Here is a 19075-nt window from a genome sequence, read left to right on the forward strand (position 1 = left end):
TGTTGTATGAGAATTATATAGGAATTTCCCATGTTCCAGATAAGAATTATGCAAACATATTTTTTAAAAAAAAGTCTAGAAAATATTCATACAGAAATCTGGGGAAGAACAAATTAGATTCAAGGTAAATGTGCTACTGGGACAAAAATTTTACTTTCTAATAAATAGACAAGAAAATGTGGAAGTATAACAAGGACCCATATTTAAGTTGGTAGATCTGAAAAAGAAGAATATGATAAGAGGCAAAAAAAAAGAAAAGCTGTTGAAAATGCTAAAGTGTATGGTGTAAATAGTACATTATATAAAGAGAAATATATAGCCTGTACTTAAATTGTAAGTTGGCAATTAGAACTGGAGGATCTATATAATGATGGTTTGATATAAAATCATTTATAAAGCAGGAGTGCAGATTTCCTCCACTTTTTATTGTCTCACTGTAGTTCTTTACTATGTGTGTGTCAGTGTTCTACTCCTGAATTAATCTGCTACAAATCTTCAGAATTATTTACTAAATTTAGTAATTGTAACAAATTTTATATAGTGACTATTAAGAAAAAAGATGAAAACTGAAATTAGACAGGAATATAGAAAAGAGCAATTGCATTCTAAATAGGGCATTCTTATTAGCAAATAGATAATAGAATAAGCAAGGCTGACATTATAGTTGAGTAAATTATGACTTAAGAGAGATTAACCAAAACACTTAACACAAGAATTCTCTTAATGAAATACATCAACAATATGCAAATCAGTCTGTTTATGTAAAGTTAATATTTAGATTCTTACAAAAAATTCTCAAAACATCTCAGCTTGGTTGGCCAAGTGGTTAGTTATCCACTCTCCAACCAACATGCTGTGTGATCAAATCCTGTTGTGGGCTTGGATGTTTGTGATTGTCTTTAGGTGATCGACGAATTTCATTATCCAGTATGAGACTGTCACATTGCTTACTGGAGGTCTTAATTGACTTGAAAAAGTTGTTTTTTTGATTTCAAGAGTGTGGTGTCTGGATTATGTAAAAAATAAAAACAAAACTTCCAATTTTTTTGTTTTAATTACATCATTTATAAGAACAGAATATTTGGAAATTTTATGTGCACTCAGGAATGGGAAACCAATTTGAATTCAGATCAATAAACTAAGAAGCGTGATATTTTTCTTGGACTTAAAATATATATATATATATATATATATATATATTTGATATTTTTTTAAAAAAACATAAATCAAAATTTATATCGGAATTGAAAAAAAAAATTTTTTTTTATATCAAATTCAGAAATATTTTAATCTAAAATAGAGAAATAAGCCCATAATTACAACATAAGTGAACTATATCATACTCCTAGAAGAAGATTTACAGGTTCAATTCTAGTCTCCAGCTAGAACAAGTTCTACACTCTTTTTAATCAGTTTTTCAGTTAGTCAATCTTTGGCACAAGCATAAAGTGTTTCATGGTTACAGACCATGAAATGCTGCCTGCCTGTTTGCAGGATTAAAAAACCCCTCCTAAAAACAGGATTTCTAACCTTACAACTCAAGAAATGGAATTCATGCTATTTCAGACAACAAGTTGTCTTCTGTACTCTTTCTCCCCAATGCATCTGTGTCATTGATATCTTTGGACTCTGCTTTCAATGAGTGACTGTGTGGATAAACGAGCAGCACCTTTAGCATAACTAACTTCTATAAGATCAGGCGAGTTGTGGCTAAAAGTGCTTCTCCCTACTCCTTTTAAAAATAAAGTGCATTACAGCATGTAATTATTATTTATTTTACTTTTGACACAGATTTTCTATCATTTGATATAGCTCTTGGACTGTAAATTTGTCAAAGATAAAGGTAAGGATTAATTATTTTAAAAATAAGGCAAATATTAACAATTATGGAAACCTTAAAACAGTTTACGTGTACTGACATGATGTGTATTTCGATATTTCTCTTTCCTTTTCTTTTCAGTAATTGGAAATATTTATTTGGTAAAATGATTTGAAATGATTAGAAATTCTTCTTTAGCTGGATAGAATTGAATAAAATTTGGTATTTAGCAGATGTATTAAAATCTGAAGTCATTTTTGGTTTCAAGTGGACCATTTTAATGGCAAAATCATTCAAAAACAAAGATATATATTGTTTTATATCATTTCATTTTTTATGATTTTTTTTTCAAATAGCATATTTATGCTAGTAGTAACAACTATTTGTCAGTCTTTAAGACTGACAAATGGTTGTATCATGCAATACAAGGTTACCAGTTTATCAGCTGTGATAGGTGCAAGATAAAATGTGAACAATTAGTGTTTCTGTTTCAGAATTTAGTCACTTTATCAGCTATGAATTCAAAGAGAAACTCGTGTGTTCTCAATACCAATGCATTGAGATTTCTTCTAGAAGTTGGTTAGCATGATTACAAGGGAGGAAAAAAAAAAGTAAATAAATAAAAAATTTTAAAAAAAGCTTCTATAGAATGGACAGGTCAGCAGTTTTCAGAATAGAATGGTAATCACACTAACAAGAGGTTGTAAATTTTCAGTACTGTGAGCTAACTAAAGATCATATAAATCTAAGAACTCTGATTTAGAGAATAAACAAGGGATTTTTTTTTTTCACTTCAGATGCCTCCAAATAAGTAAGGCCAAGGTCTCACACTGAGCATTGGACCATGAATGATCATCTACCACATAAATACTTTAACATTCATGACATAGCAGGACAGAAACACATTTGTTGGTTACAAAATGCTGATGCTATCCACACTGCTTGCCTTTGACAGGCCATGTGAAAGTATCATTGGAGAATTATTCAAGTCAAAGACAAACTGAAGAAACAAAGAAAAATTTAATCACGGATTCAGTTTTGTTGTCTTTCATTCAGAAATTGTTTACAGTAATAGCTCTAGCTGTTCTTAATGTATATTCATATTACTATTAACACACCTCTACAAAGTCACTCAAACAATAACATATATATCTCTCATATTGCACATTAAACTCATTCAAAAGACATTCTAGTCACGTATTCTGCTCATCCATGTAAAAAAAAATGTACTCTACATGCCATTGCCCACCACATTCTTATACAGCTTCTAAAGATAATCTGTTGTTTGTCCCCTCTGGCCAGTAAATAAATCTTGCCATATTAATCTAGTAGAATCATCTTTTCTCAACCCATCCACCAGTCTACAGTTTGTTTTCTCAATTTCTTTTCATAGCAAAGAAACATTCCTGTGCTGGTTTTACTATATGTGTATTCATTTTTAAGATATATTCACTATATATCATCACTCTTCTTTGTCCTCACCATTATGCAGTTTCACTTGGGGTCTGCTCTCCTAGTCTGTAATCACCAGAAGACCTAACTTAATTCTCACAGATATGTTTGTTGCACACTTTATCCAGCATAGTAATGCCTCCAGCTCACCCTGACAGCTTCATCTCAATTCTTGCTGCTTCTTAAGAGACCAACATTCATCACCATATGTAATGGCAGATCATACTACTGTTATTTATTCCCCTTTATCCACACAGGCATTCTTTCTGTCACATAATACTCTAGACAGTGCTCTCCATTGCTATCTGAAAAATCTACACAGCAGTATGATGCCCATGAGGAGAGAGTTTCCAAATAATAATGATAATAGCCTGTTTTAAATAGAATGCAGATGTTTTCTTAGTCCATTTCATGACCTTACATAGATTCATGTGCCATAAGTCCTGTCTTGTCAAAACAGTAGTTGCTGTGCGTTGTCTAGTTTCTCCCACATAGTTTTCCAGCAGTTGCAATTATTTTGTATATTTTTAGATATTTTCTTGCTGGGAGTTTGTGTCATCTAGAGCTCACTTGCAAAGTTTCATGACCTCTTAAAGGTAAAGTTGTATGAATGGCATTATGTCATGGGACTTGTTTTCAAAAAGTATTCTTCATAGATATCGTTTTCAGTAGCCATTTAATAATATTGTAGTAGGTGATCTACATGTGTTTTTTGTTTATACTCAGTTGGTTAATAATGCTCAGATCATTCCTCTTTTTTTTTTTTTTTTTCTGCAGGATGATGATGAGAGGTAGTATGTAAATATACCATCTGGTATTTCCTGGTTTCTTCTTTGTCTGTTTCATAAATTCCAATGAATCATCACTTTCATCAATGCCAATTTCATTGACATAAATAGGAAACCAATTGCTGTTTTGCTGATATTGAATATCTTGATATGGTAATATGGCATCGTTTTCAATCTCTGTTCTGAATTTGATTTTGGATGTTATTGATTCAAGCTTATCTGTCAACTTAGTTCAACCAAACAATTGGTGTTAAGGTAACATCTTTTAAGGCCAACTCCTAAAAGTGCTACATATATAGATTGCTGGTGGTGGTGACAGTGTTGAAGCCATTGGATAACTTATGGTTGTGTTTGTAAATTTTGTTCTCCTACCAGAACAATGGCAAACAGGGTTAACATTTTTAGTTTATTGATCAGCCCTGTAGAATTTTTTAAAATAAAAAATGATAAATTTCATACCTACGGTTGCAAAAGTTTTGCAAAGTATCTTGATAATAAGAAAGTAAAAGAGCTCATTCCATCTGTACTGTAACACTGAGACACCTGGTTTGTGTATTGTAGAAGCACCATATAACATGGTGTCAGGAAAGGCCTGTGTTTAAAATTATCATCCCAGAATTGATATTGTTAATGTGTTTTTATGAATTATCATTGTAAGATCTATCTGCAATTCTGTGTTTCTATTTTGGTTTTGATTAATGTCATTAGAATTAAGAATAGATGGTTTTAATTTAATAACTTCTAAAATTATTATACTTTTTTGAGATTGCAAGCTCTTCCCATTCTATCTTAGATTCTTCTTTGGTGGTTTATATTTAAGAGTAGGAAAACATCTATCATTTGAATGATTTTACAATAGCAGTTTAACTGTCTTATCAATGCTGCGATAAGTTTGCAAAATCTATAAGAGTGTGTGAGGTATGTGAGTGGTTCAAAAAAAAGAAAAGTTTATAATGTGTTTTTCTTGAAACATTAGAAGTCTGGATGTAAATAATATGTGGAAAAACTATTTGAAAATACTGAATAGATGAAATAAAATGTGAACAAGATATAGATTTTAAACTGCTGTGAATGGATATTGTTCAGCAGCTGCACGATCTTTAAAAGCTTTGAGGAAAGTGGAAGAATGAACAGCATTTATTGTGGGTGATTAATGTGAGCATCTGAAAGTTATCGTTTGTTCCCTTTTATCGGTAGCATCATGGTGGACCAAACATTTCATTATGAAATGAAATGTTTGGTCCACCATTCCAAATATGAAAATAAAGCAGAGTAGATTTGGGATTTCTATAAGATTAGAATATTTATAAAGGTACCAAGTTTTTTTACAGTTGAGGATGCAATGTATGTGATGTATTGTGCTATAAATGTGCTTAGTAATGCTTTAATGCAGCTGTGAAGCAGCCTCCAGTATCCCTTGCATGTGGAATTTGCAAAGGTTTGTAGGGTGAAATATTTTGAAAACTTCTTTAAAATACAAATTATCTGTATTTCAATTCATGTTTTCCTAGACCAAAGGAATTTGCTTGAGGAAAATTTGAAACTAATTATAAAACAATGTTTTTGCTGAAAGACTGGATTTTTTTTTTACTTATCAGTTATTTACACTTAAGATTATTAATGCACGTTTAAAATTTTTCTTTGCAATTTATTTCAAAGGGTTCTAATAAGGATAAAAGAGAAGAAAATGTGAAAAATTCTTTCTGGGTGTATGATATCGCTCATAACAAGTGGTAAGACATCATTTCCTAAGATAAGTTTAAAATTTATCAAGTTAGACTTATAAGTAATAATTATTCATAACACCTGATCAAAAATCTTCAGGCAAGCCCATTTGTATGTGTTGGTATGTGCATGCCCCAATCATATATTTAATGGAATTATAAGGATTTACTTATGTGTAGTATCACTTGGGAATGCCATACACATCTTTTCAACTAATAATGCAAACTGAGTTTTTGTTTGCTACACGTAGGTTTTTTTGTATGAAGTAACTTTAAAGTCTTTTTATGAAATATTCTGGGGGGGTGGGATATTTATTCTCAAACTGAACATTCCCTGATCATTAACCAGATTGTTCTCATCTTAGTGTTATCTTCTGTTCAAGAACTGTGTTTCAGTGGTGCACTTCAATTCAGAGTGGCATTATCTATCTTGGTTGGAACATAGGTTCAGATCCATCAATAACACAAATGTTTTAGACTCTTATAACCATTTCAGTTATTGGGTCTCATATCAAAATAATAGAAATTTTCCCATTTTGGAAACTCAGCTTTTGACTCTTACAATATAAGCACATTAGCTGAAAATCCACATAATTGACAGACTTGAAATATTAATATTTGTCTTAGCTATAATTCTAATTACCCAGCTCTGAATAAGGGTTTCTGTAATTTTCATTAATGATGCTTAAAATGTTTAGTCTGAATTTCATTTCACTTTTAAAATTTTTTTTTATTAGTATTGGTTTAGTCTTAAATATATCATCATGATTTTCCTGATAAGTAAGAATTAAGATCTTTTCATCTGTAAAATGCTTAAAATTAGTGATAGTCTTAAACCATCTATCTCTGATTGCCTATCAGTGGAGATTGAACTGCTCACTCAGTCTATAAAAGTTAGATAGGAATAAAACGGCCTTACTTATCCCTATAAGCAAATAAAAAGCATTAGCTGAGCTGCTGACCATCTGTAAAACAATGGGATACTACATAAAATTTATAAACATAATACACAGTATCTTATGGACTTATTGCTTGAGTTACCATGTACACTGACTCACACAATGTCTGCACTCTTTGGTATCTGGCTTGTCCTCTAAATTATCTTCTTGCCTGACTTGTGTAGTACTGCAATTGAGCAACTACAGAGGCGATATTATATATTAATCTACAGAAAAATTAATGTAAAATAATTGCACTTCATCCATTTTCTGCTAAATATGGAATTGTTAATATGTTTTTCTCACTTCAGAGAAAAACTTTCTATTAATTACTTCATTTTTCACAAAATGCAACATTCAAGGAAATGCTGCATTTTGTGTGCTACTTATTTTGGTTGAATCATTGTTGTGCCATTAATGTAACATCAAAATCATATTTTAAAATTCTCTTGAACATCTTTTGTATTCAATTAATTTTGACTTCTCTTTGATTCAGAGATCATAAAATCATGCTCAATATCCAGAAAAATTATGTTAATTAGCATTTATCGCAAACAAGTTCTGTAATTAGGATTTCCTTTCTTTATAGCATTACTGTGTATTATTCTCACCATACATCTTTCCCATAGTATATGATATATATTTAACTTTCTCAATCTGTCATAACCCTTCTTCAGATCAATGTGGTCTTATTTTTACTCCCTAAAAACAGACAACTGTGATTGATTAACCAGGTTTGACTCATAGACTTTTTATTCATTAAAACTGTATGTTATTCCAACATGTTTCACTATCTTTATGGTTGACAGCATCTTCAAAAAGGTATTTAACACATACAAACAAACAAACAAAAAAAAAAAAAACCTCAAGTGTTTCAAACAACCATTATTTCTATAAATTGAAAAATACACTAGATTGATAGTGTAAACACTGGTGTCATTAGGCACAATCACGTGCAGTCTATGCATTGTTGTGTAATCTCTGCATGTGATTGCTGGCATAAGAGTGGTCGTGAATGTTGCATACACTAATTACACAGGCTTATAATGGAAAAGTTGTCTGAGAAGTAATAATTGATATAGTTTTTAGGTGCTGAGTTCAGAAAAAATAGTAAAAAATTTCCATCACCCACCGATTTTACCTGATTTCTAATTTTATCATTTTTATTAGTAGTATTTGGATTTAAATTCGGTGCATTGGTATTTATTTTCATTCTCCTTTATTTATAGTTAATTAGTTGTATAAGTGCTTTTTTGAAGTGCCTTTTTATGGTAAATAAAGAAATTTCCACGAAACTTCTCATTCTTAAGATAGGAGAGGGAGGAATGCAGATAAAAGTGTAGGTGATTACTTTGAATCTGATTTGCCGAGATAACAGATGACTTTCCTGTTGTCACAGACACTTGCATTTTCTTGTGTGATTCTTTAGTTGAACTTTAGTTGTTGACTACTAAGGTTATCATATTTCTGAAAGTTTTCACCTGAACTTTTTTCACAAATCGATTTAAACAACTTGGTCAGATATTTGGGTCTTCCTAAGGAATCTGCAGAACTGCTGGACTCGAGTCTAAACAAAAAGAATTTGTTAGCCACTGACACTTCTTTCTCATGGTTTAGATATAAAGAGATTTTCTTCCTTACTTTTTCAGAGGAAGGTGATTTAGTTTACTATAGTGATATTCCCAGACTAATGAGCAAATTCAATGTAAAATATGAAGACATCGATTGAAGGTTGTTTATCGATTCCTCAAAAAGAAGCCTCAAAGCTGTGCTTCTCCATAATTACAATAAGTATGCTTCAGTACCAGTAGCACATTCCATGCATTTGAAAGAATGATACGAAAATTTAGCCTTCATTCTCGGCAAACTTAAGTACAATGATATGGATGGACAGTTTGCGATGATCTTAGTCATATCTATGATTTGGGGACAACAAAGAGGATACACCAAATACTCGTGCTTTTTGTGTGAGTGGGACAGCCGAGATTGAAAGCAACATTGGATCAAGAAAGAATGGCCAGAAAGAGTCACATTAGAACCTGGAAGTAAAAATGTGTTACACGAAACTTTGGTTGCTTGGGAAAAAATCCTTTTATTAACCACTTCACATAAAGCTGGGATTGATGAAGCAATTTGTCAAGGCTTTGTTGAAAGAAGGAGAGTGTTTCAAATACATCTGTTCAAAATTTCTGGGATTATCTACAGCAAAATTGAAAGAAGGTATTTTTATCAGTCCGGACATCAGGAAACTTATGAAGGATAAACTGTTTGGAGAAAAAATGGCAACTGTTGAAAAAGAAGCGTGGGAAGCTTTGAAAGAGATGGTGACCAAATTTTTAGGAAATCACAAGGACCCCAACTGTAAAATGATTGTGGAAGACATGCTATAGAAATTCAAGGATTTGGGATGCTCCATGAGCTTAAAAGTGCACCTTCTCAACTCTCATTTAGACCACTTTCCTGAGAATCTGGGAACTGTCAGCGAAGAGCAAGGAAAGCAATTCCACCAAGACAACAAGGAGAGCAATTCCACCGAGACAACAAGGAGAGCGATTCCACCAAGACAACAAGGAGATGGAAAGAAGGTATCAGAGTAGGTGGAAAGTCAACATGATGGCGGACTATTGCTGGATGTTGCACAGAGATGACCCTGGAAAAGAATTTCACAGAAAAAGTTCAAAAAGGAGTTTTGGAGGAAAAAGAAAGACACCACAATGAAATATAAAGTATGTACAAAAGATTAATCTAATTACTTTAATTAAAATTTTTTTTTTTACAATACTTGCATTCCAAAAATGTTTGCGGAAAATCTTAAATACCATTATTTTACTTAATATAATGTGTTTTAAATCTATTTTACTGTAATATTGAGATTCATTTTCTGAAAGATCCTTACATGATAGAGAAAAATGGAAGAGATATTTGAAATCAGTGGTCAAAAATAAATCAGAAACAGTTAATAGTTTCCAGACAGCTTTTCATGACTTTAATTTTGCAAGTCTGTGTTATTGACTTCTAGATGTCATGAAATATATGTCCTTGGTTTCTGTTTAGTATTCTATGTTAGCAAATGACCTTAGAAGACTCATTGAAAGTTCTGATGCAAGTATTCTTCTAAGTAAAGCATGGAGGAAGCTAGCCAACCTACCATATGATGTTCTGCAAGGATGTGTTATGAGTGCTTTCTTCTCTCTTATTTTCCATAAGAGGATAAAAAAAGGAACATGTATTTCAAAACTTCTCCCAGTTTGACCCATGTACACCTTTCTGCAAGAACAAGAAATCTTGTATATCCCAGGATATTTGTAGAAACACAGAATGTTGTCTTTTGAAGAGGAAACTTTTAAGATGTTAACTTGTCTAAAGGCTCTTCTGATGTTAAGTGATTTTGATAATTGGGCTATTTTTCTTGTTGTGTTGCCAATGTATGGCAAGGTGACCATGGCTTTGTAATTAATTTCTGGATTAACATGGTCCAGTTCATTCAAACAAAACAGTTTCTTTACCAACTCTTTTTTGAGTAGCCAGTTTGGAGGAACTGACCAAATAGGATTTTAAGTTCTTTTTTTTTTTTTTGTTTTTTTATTTCATCATTCTTGAGTCTATTTAAAGCTGTATTTTTTTTAAGGCAACACATTAAGAAAAATAGCACAATTATTAAAATTGCTGAACCTTCAAATGACTTTCAAATCACTTAACATCTTACAAAGTTTCATACATTGCCCTAAAAACATGGTTCCATTCTGCAAATATCCTGGGTATACAAGATTCCTTAAATGAGTGGAAAAGCTTATGTATTTATTTTAACCAAATTGATTAAAACACAGAATGATAGGAAAATAATTAATATTTGTTAACATATTAGCTGATGTTTTGCTTGTATTATATCTGTCATCTTTAGAGCACAAGAACAGTTTGTCACAGTACACAAACAACAGTTTGATATAACAGTGGGACTAGTTTAAAAAAATTGTAGCACACAACACAAGAACTAAAGTCCTAATTGGCGCCATCTATGTTGGAAAAGGAGAGAAAACAAGTATTAATTATATCTTAAAATGACTGTCTCCCAGATTTTTTGTAAATTTATACAGCCATACTTATTGAGGTTTGGAGTATGTTTTACATTTTTTAAAGAGTCTTTTGCAATTATTTCCTTATACAGCACACTAAAAAGAAACAAAGACTTATATTTCATTACATCTGGAAGTCATTAATTAGTATATGTAACACATACATAATTTATGCAACAATCTATAGACTGTCCATGACGTGCCCAATGATACATGTGATAAAAATATCAATCCAGTATTTTTCATTTTATAGAAATAACAGCTATTGGGAGCATGTAAACATGAGTTTAATTATCATTATTAGATTCCCAAGGAGTCAAGGACTCACTGAGATAGGCCTTACATCACCCATACCAGCTGTCATGCTTTCTTTTAAGCTCATTCACACTAGATGCACTCACTAAATCAACAGGCAAACTGTTCCAGTAGCTCATGGTTCTATGAGAGAAAAATCTGTCTTTTACCTCTTTCATGCAAGCTTAACTTCCACAGATGCCTCCTTGTCCTCTCCCAACCTTCCATATAGCAAAAAATAATTATCAATTAATATCTTATAATGTCCTCTCAAAAGTTTATAGACCTCTGTCATGTCACCCCCCCCCCCCTTTCTTCTGTCTACAGTCAACATATTCTCAAACTATCCTCATAATCTACATTCCATAATTCATTCTGCAGATTCATAACAATGTTCATTGACATGTGTATCGTTATTGCATCTATAAATCCCAGCTGCGCTTACCTACATATACATTCTTAGCTTTCCTCCCAAGATGATCTAATTTCCTTAACTCTCTGCATTAGGTCTCATTCCAATTAATAATTTCTCTAGGCACTTGATGCCAAATTCATTCAAGCACAAGCCATGTTAGCAAAACTTTGGGGGGGGGAGAAGAAATTGCATATTAATAAGCTAATGCAGCACAGTATTGATAGATTTTTAGAGGAATTGTAAGGGGAGATTATAATCTCTAAAGTGATTTATCAGCTTTACATTTCTTATAAAAGTGAATTGTTGAAATGTTATATTACCAAATAATTAGAACATATTCTTTATTTCATAAAACAGCTGTTAGCACTGCTGCATGCTGTCAAGAAAAAAAAAAAATTATTGAAGAAATAAACAAGCAAAAGACATTCATTGGTTATATTAATTTTTTCATATATGCAGGAAGACTTAAGGATTAGATAATTCAGTAGCCCTTCCCCAGAGACTCAGCATGGAACTTTTTCACGCCACTTCAGTTACCACCTAAAGACATTTGTTAGTCTGCTTGCAGGCAAAGTTATGGGATTTAAATCCATGATCTATTGCCTGAGGAGTTAATACTTTATCTGCTACTGCTTCACTAGTATGCTTGCAAACAAAGTTGTCGGATTCAAATCCCTGACCTATTGGTTGATAGGTTGATACCTGATCTGTTCTGCCAGTCAACCGGGCTTGCATGCAGAATGAAGAATTTATAACATATTTCAATAATTGAAATACAGTAATATCCTGATTTTCTGTCCATGTCATTTGGCAAATCATTTTGCAGGCATTGTTAGTTCGGTATGCAGATAATTAGTATTCACATTAGCTAACCAAAGTTACAAAAATACTGAATTTATATATGTGGGTGGTCTGAAAAGTTTTTGGCCTCAACCATAGATTGCAACACTATCGACACGATTTTTTTTTTTTTTTTTTTCTAAGTTGGTACATCTGTCATAAGCATCCATGTAAAATTGCAAGTCATTCTATCAAGTAGTTTGTTTTATACAGCTGTCTGAAGCAAAAGTGCTGTCTGTATCCCTTAAAATGGAAAAAATTGAGTATTGTGCAATTATAAAATTCTTTGTAAAAGAAGGTTTAACGGCAAAAGAAATTCATTCGAAGTTCATAAGTGAACTCCGAATGAAGTGAACATCGTGAAGTGATCCACGTGAAGGATATCCAAAAAGTTCGACGTCCAACACCAGAAATCATTGATCAAGTGCACGATATGGTATTGGATGACCAGCAAGTCAAAGTGCATGAAATTGCTGATACTATAGGCACTTCAAAAGATCGTGTAGGATATAAGTATGGAAAAATGTCCCAGCTTTGGTCTTGATCCTTTTCTATCGGATTGATATCATGCATCGTTTCACAGCTAAGTCAATTCAAGTTTGCATATGCTTTTAGAAAGAAGCATATTCTTGGATTGCCCAAACTGTTTCATTAAACCTGAAGTGTGTCATCAAAAGCGATTTAGATTCATAAGTTTACACCCACTTAATTGGGTGTAAACTCTTGAATTAAAAGTGCAAAGAATGTGAAACACCATATTTCCAGTGTATTTAGTTGATATCTAATATTGTACTGAAACTAATGATCTCATGGATATTTTAACAAAGTATTTATCTAATGTAGCAATTTATTCTTCTTTTAAATATATTCACAGTAAGAAACATGAGAGCATTAATTAATTAATTAGATTATTTTGAGTTGCACAGCCAAAAAATAAATAATTAAAATAAAATGTTTGCCTTTTAAATACATGCAAAAATTACCTTCATCAAAAAGTCTAATTATTTTATTCAGTGTTGATGTGAATTTAATCCATAATTATTTCTCATGCTATTACCACTATTTGCTGGTAGGCAGAAAGCTGTCATGTATAGGAAATATTTTGTGCTCGCACTTGAGAGGAAAAATAAAGTTACTCCTCTTTAGTCTCAGTAATTGCGAGACTACCTTGATTTACGGAATCAAACAAAAATTTAATTTTTTATTTTTGTTGCACTTTGTAACCAGTCATTCATTTGATGGCTGACCATCGTCCTTTAGTAGCCTCTGTACTCATTTGGTATAAAGAAGCCTTTTTGTTGAAAAGATACAGTTTCTAATCACCTCAATGACAAGAGGAACCTTTGTCTGGTGCTTTCAATCAAATAGTGAGTTGGCTGGTCTCATATGTGTTATAGGGTTTTTTCATCCCTCACAACAGGCAAACAAGATCCCACAAACACTGTCTACAGTCATAGGATACTAATTGTGAGATGGAAGAGATTAAAGCCTTACCATCTTATCTTTCTACTGCATATTATGGATCTTAGATATCTATAATAGTCAACCTCCTGGATGGAGATGACACTTGATAGGACAGTCCTTCACTCTCCTTTGTGCATTCACTATGCATAACATCATGCATAGTGTTGGTGACATCTTAGTTATTCTTCTGGTTAAATGTGTTTGTGTGAGAAACATTATAGTTTATTTCTTGTTATTACATGATAAAATCCTTTAAAATTACTCTGTGCACCTGATTTCATTTCAAAGGATCCTCTCTTCCCCCGTCTCTGCTTTTTCAATGAAAGTGAAAGAAAAAGAGGGACAGTTTTCACAGCTTTGAACAAGATGAAAATAATAGCGAATTGGCATTAAAACATAATGAAAATGAATATTTCAGCATCATTTTACAAATAATGGATATATTTGCAACAGTTGCATCCAATAAAAAAAAAAATTTGCATGACCAATTTTTGTTCTCAGTTATTATAGAATATAGAAGAAATGTCACATGTAGATTATAGATTTTATGTGATGGCTTATTTATAATCTGGCCTGTCTCAAATACTCAGTGAATGTACACACACGCATGCAAGTGTGTGTGTGATGTTCCAAACCACATAAGGTAGATGAAATGAAAGAGGAGGAGAAGTTGCTTTGTTAAATTTCGGGATGAACTGTAAGTTGATGTTGACATTGATCAGCAGATGTTAACATTTTGGGAGAAGGTGGAGAAGTGATGGCAGCCAGGTCAGCAGTGCATTGTCCTTTGAAAGAACCTGCAGAAGAGGCTTAAGGCAGAAATTGAATGTCTGTGAAAGAGGGATTGGAGCGAATCTGTAAGAGAGCGATCATCCATTAACTGAATTGTCCTCTTCTGAATAGCATCAAGCAGTCTTAGAGAGTGTTTTGGTGCAGTATTCTAATGTGGAACAGATTTGGAATTTATTCAGTGTGCCATTGATATGTTTGTGGCAAGAAAGGCTGGAAGCATAGGTCAACACAAGAAGGGAAATCTGATCATGTTTGGATATTTGGGTATTATTTCAAGTAAGAAGTTATGTGAGAGAGATCTTTCTTGGGATTGAGTTTTGATAGTATAAGTTTACAAATCATCTCATTGAAGGTTGTCTTTATGAAAGACTGAAAGATAAAATGCATGTGAGCAGGGGGGCTAACAAGGTGACTGGAGTTTCGTGGTACTGCTTATGAAGTATTCAATGATTTTCATTCACACACACCACGTTATAAGTTTTAATAAATTAGCTGATTTACACATTAAGTAATCTTAATCCCCTCTCCATTTACAGTAATGTCATGCAGATTGCAATTTTTCAATTTTATATACTAATACTATTGTGAAGTTTAATTTTATTGTAATAATGGCTGGCCTGGTTGGCTGAGTAGTTAGCATATCTGTTCTCCAGCCAAAAGGCTGTTGGTTCGAATCCTGCCATGGCATGCATGTTTTAATTGTCTGAAAATACTAGTGGTGGTTGTGGGCAGTAGATGGCGAACCTATGGCAAGCTTGCCAGAGGTGGCACATCCGAGAATTTTGCTGGCATGTCAGTGATATCTTTTTATACACTTATAAATTATTCAATCTTTTTTTTTTAAATTGTTACAATACGTTCAAGTTAAATTTTGTTTTACACGAGAGAGCAGATATTAACAAAAGATCACATGAGTCAAAGACAAAGGCAACCAACAATTATTGAGTTGAAATGCTAATTCTCTTCAACCGAATTCCATAACATCTGAAACCGTCATAACAAGATTCACTATATATTCTTAGTTTTAACACATTCACGACGGTGTCGTTTATCGTTCTGACAGAACTTCTCATTACCGGCCAGCTCAACTCACACAAAGTTTCAACCCTTGGTTGATTTTTATTGATGCTTGTTAGCATTTGAGCTGGCAGACGAAGTCACACACCCATTATATGGCATGTTCCAATTCGTGGTAGAATTTTATTTGAAGTTAGCCTTGGTGGTCTGTCATAACGACATCGAGAATTTCAAATGCAATAAAACAAACACTTATTTCATGTAATTGAAAAATTGGACAATAGTTTTTAGTTAGATACTATGTTTCCAGTGCAACATATGGTTTTGCTTGAGTCTATACAGCATAGTTTCTGTGAGAGGGGACATATGATTCATTAGTTAGTGTGTTTTTATTCCAGCAGTCTGTAATCATATCACTATACAGACTGCAAAAGCCTCTGTATCTTCTTATTCAGGGATACAATAAAACTACTTGTTTTTCTTGCATCTGCAGTATAATGGTTGTTGGGGGGGGGGCGTGTTGTTAACCACAGGGAGCGAGTTACTATTGCCTCGATGTGAACATGTTGAAACATTTTTCGTGTGTGAGGTATATACAAAACTTTTTAATGTCTTTTTTTCATAAAGTAAAATCAGGGGTGCAAGTTAGATTCGAGTAAATATGGTAAGCTTTTCGCCGACAAGTTGACATCCTTCTGCTGTTTCCCGTGCTCAGCTGACTTCTATGATGAGTTATGATGCATAAATATTTTTCTCGTTACCGTTTTTTTTTTTAAACCGACATCATTAAAATCATTTTAATTATACAATAATTAATTGTACACTGAATGATATTATAAATTTATGTATAAATAAATACTATAAATAAAATAAAATATTTATAAAATATTATAAATAAATGAATATATATATATATATATATATATATATATATATATTAAGAATATCAAGCAATTTTAAACCTGGTTTTACTCCATTTATATATTATATATTTTACTCCATATATATATATATACACATATATACTATATATAGCAATTTGTAGTATTAACTCGGTATTGGGATATGTTCATATTTATATATACTGACTATAACCGAGGCTAGAATAACAATTAATTAAATTTATTCAAAACACAACATGTTTCATCAGGTTGTCCGACTTCTTCAGGCGTGGGAACATAGAAAGCAAATAAACACTATAAGAAACATCATATCACTATACAAACGACTATTATAAAATTCAATTAGTTTTGAACTATAGCTACAGTCTGTGTAGAAGTTCTATTGTTCAGCAGCTGCGTGCATCTGATTTCACGAGTGTGCCAATATCGGATAGCAGAGCTGAAAGAGTCCGGTAGATTATAGCTAAGGTTATTATTTATGTGATGAGGGTCCATAACAATTTCCTTAGACTCAACTATGCGGCGCTCCACCTCGTCACGGCATATATGAAGGTTTGAGGTTGTTGTCCAGTTTATCTCATGTTGACGGCCTTCATCATTTATGTTTACTGAAAATAGTACATGACTTGACAGGGCACTTGCTCTAGTTCTTTTGTAGGCAATGTCCATCTGGTGTTCTTCCAGACGTAGGAGGATGGATTTTTCAGTTTGGCCATAGCATTATTTGCCGCAATCACATGTGATTTTGTACACTCTTGGGAATCGTAGATGGTTGTGAGCTTGTTTGTATTTGCTTAAAATCGATCTTAGTTTAGGAAGAGTAGAGAAATAGGTTTTTATGTTGAACTTTCATAAAATTCTTCTTAGTTTCGTGGAGAGCGTGGTGATATATGGTAAGGAGATATAACCTTTGAGATTGTCTTGTGTTTCTGAGTTGTTTTGATGGTGGCGGTATAGATGCTTATTAATAGTTTTCGACGAGTAGCCATTACTTGTAAAAGTTCTTTTAGATGTTGTGGTTCATTTTTTAGATCTTCATCATCTGACAGTACAGATCTGGCACGATGTGCTAGGGTTGAGATGATACCCACTTTCTGTGCAGGATAGTGATGTGAGGACGCATGCAGGTATCTATCTGTGTGTGTAGATTTTCTAAAGATTGAGATTTTAATAGAATCAGATGTCTTAGTAAGTCTTACGTCCAGGAAGGGAAGAGATCCATTTTCTTCAACTTCCATTGTTAATTTGATATCTTGGTGGAAGTTGTTTAAATTATTTAAAAAAGACTGAAGGTTATCGGTGCCATGTTCCCAGGTAAGAAATATGTCATCTACAAATCTCAGCCAAATTTTTGGTTTAAGAGTAGCTAAGGAGATTGCCTTTTGTTCGAAATCTTCAAAAAAAGATGTTAGCTAATATAGGAAACAGGGGGCTTCCCATTGCCAATCCCTTATTTTGTTTGTAGATTTTCTTCTCATATTAAAAGTAGCCGGAGTGAATGCAATGTGATAGCATGGAAAACATCTTTTTTGAAATCTTGTTCTTTAAAATATCTAAAAATATCGAAATATTTTAAAAATATTTAAAATATTTTAAAATATTTTACAATTTTTTGAAGATTTCGAACAAAAGGTAATCTCCTCAGCTACTCTTAAATCAAAAATTTGGCTGAGATTTGTAGATGACATATTTCTTATCGGGGAACATGGCACCGATAACCTTCAGTCTTTTTTAAATCATTTAAACAACTTCCACCAAGATATCAAATTAACAATGGAAGTTGAAGAAATTGGATCTCTTCCCTTTCTGGACGTAAGACTTACTAAGACATCTGATTCTATTAAAATCTCAATCTTTAGAAAATCTACACACACAGATTAGATACCTCCATGCGTCCTCACATTACTATCCTGCACAGAAAGTGGGTATCATCTCAACCCTAGCACATCGTGCCAGATCTGTACTGTCAGATGATGACGATCTAAAAAATGAACTACAATATCTACAAAGAACCTTCACAGGTAATGGCTACTCGTCGAAAACTATTAATAAGCATCTATACCGCTGATCAAAACAACTCAGAAACACAAGACAATCCCAAAGGTTATATCTCCTTACCATATATCAGCTCGCTCTCCACAAAATTAAGAAGAATTTTACGAAAGTTCAACATAAAAACCTGTTTCTCTACTCTTCCTAAACTAAGATCGATTTTTAGCAAATACAAACAAGCTCACAATCATCTACGATTCCCTGGAGTGTACAAAATCAAATGTGATTGTGGGAAGCAATGCTATGGCTAAACTGAAAAATCCATCTTCCTACGTCTGGAAGAACACCAGAGGGACATTGCCTACAAAAGAACTAGAGCAAGTGCCCTGTCAAGTCATGTACTATTTTCAGTAAACATAAATGATGAAGGCCGTCAACATGAGATAAACTGGACAACAACCTCAAACCTTCATATATGCCGTGACGAGGTGGAGCGCCGCATAGTCGAGTCTAAGGAAATTGTTATGGACCCTCATCACATAAATAATAACCTTAGCTATAATCT

At 32.9% G+C, this 19075-nt stretch overlaps 1 protein-coding gene across 1 annotated transcript in view; it reads left to right on the forward strand.

The window, feature by feature from the left end:
* muskelin (muskelin 1) overlaps nucleotides 1–19075 on the forward strand; it is a 411065-nt gene that overhangs the window by 254682 nt on the left and 137308 nt on the right. Inside the window, exon 16 of the mRNA XM_090406668.1 lies at nucleotides 5719–5792. Within this exon, the coding sequence (XP_090262794.1) occupies nucleotides 5719–5792 (74 nt within the window). The remainder of the gene's footprint in view (nucleotides 1–5718; nucleotides 5793–19075) is intronic.

Source organism: Typopeltis vanoorti, chromosome 16, assembly GCF_054136105.1.
Source record: "Typopeltis vanoorti isolate ZY-2024b chromosome 16, IOZ_Tvanoo_1.0, whole genome shotgun sequence".
NCBI classification, from domain to species: Eukaryota; Metazoa; Arthropoda; class Arachnida; order Uropygi; family Thelyphonidae; genus Typopeltis; species Typopeltis vanoorti.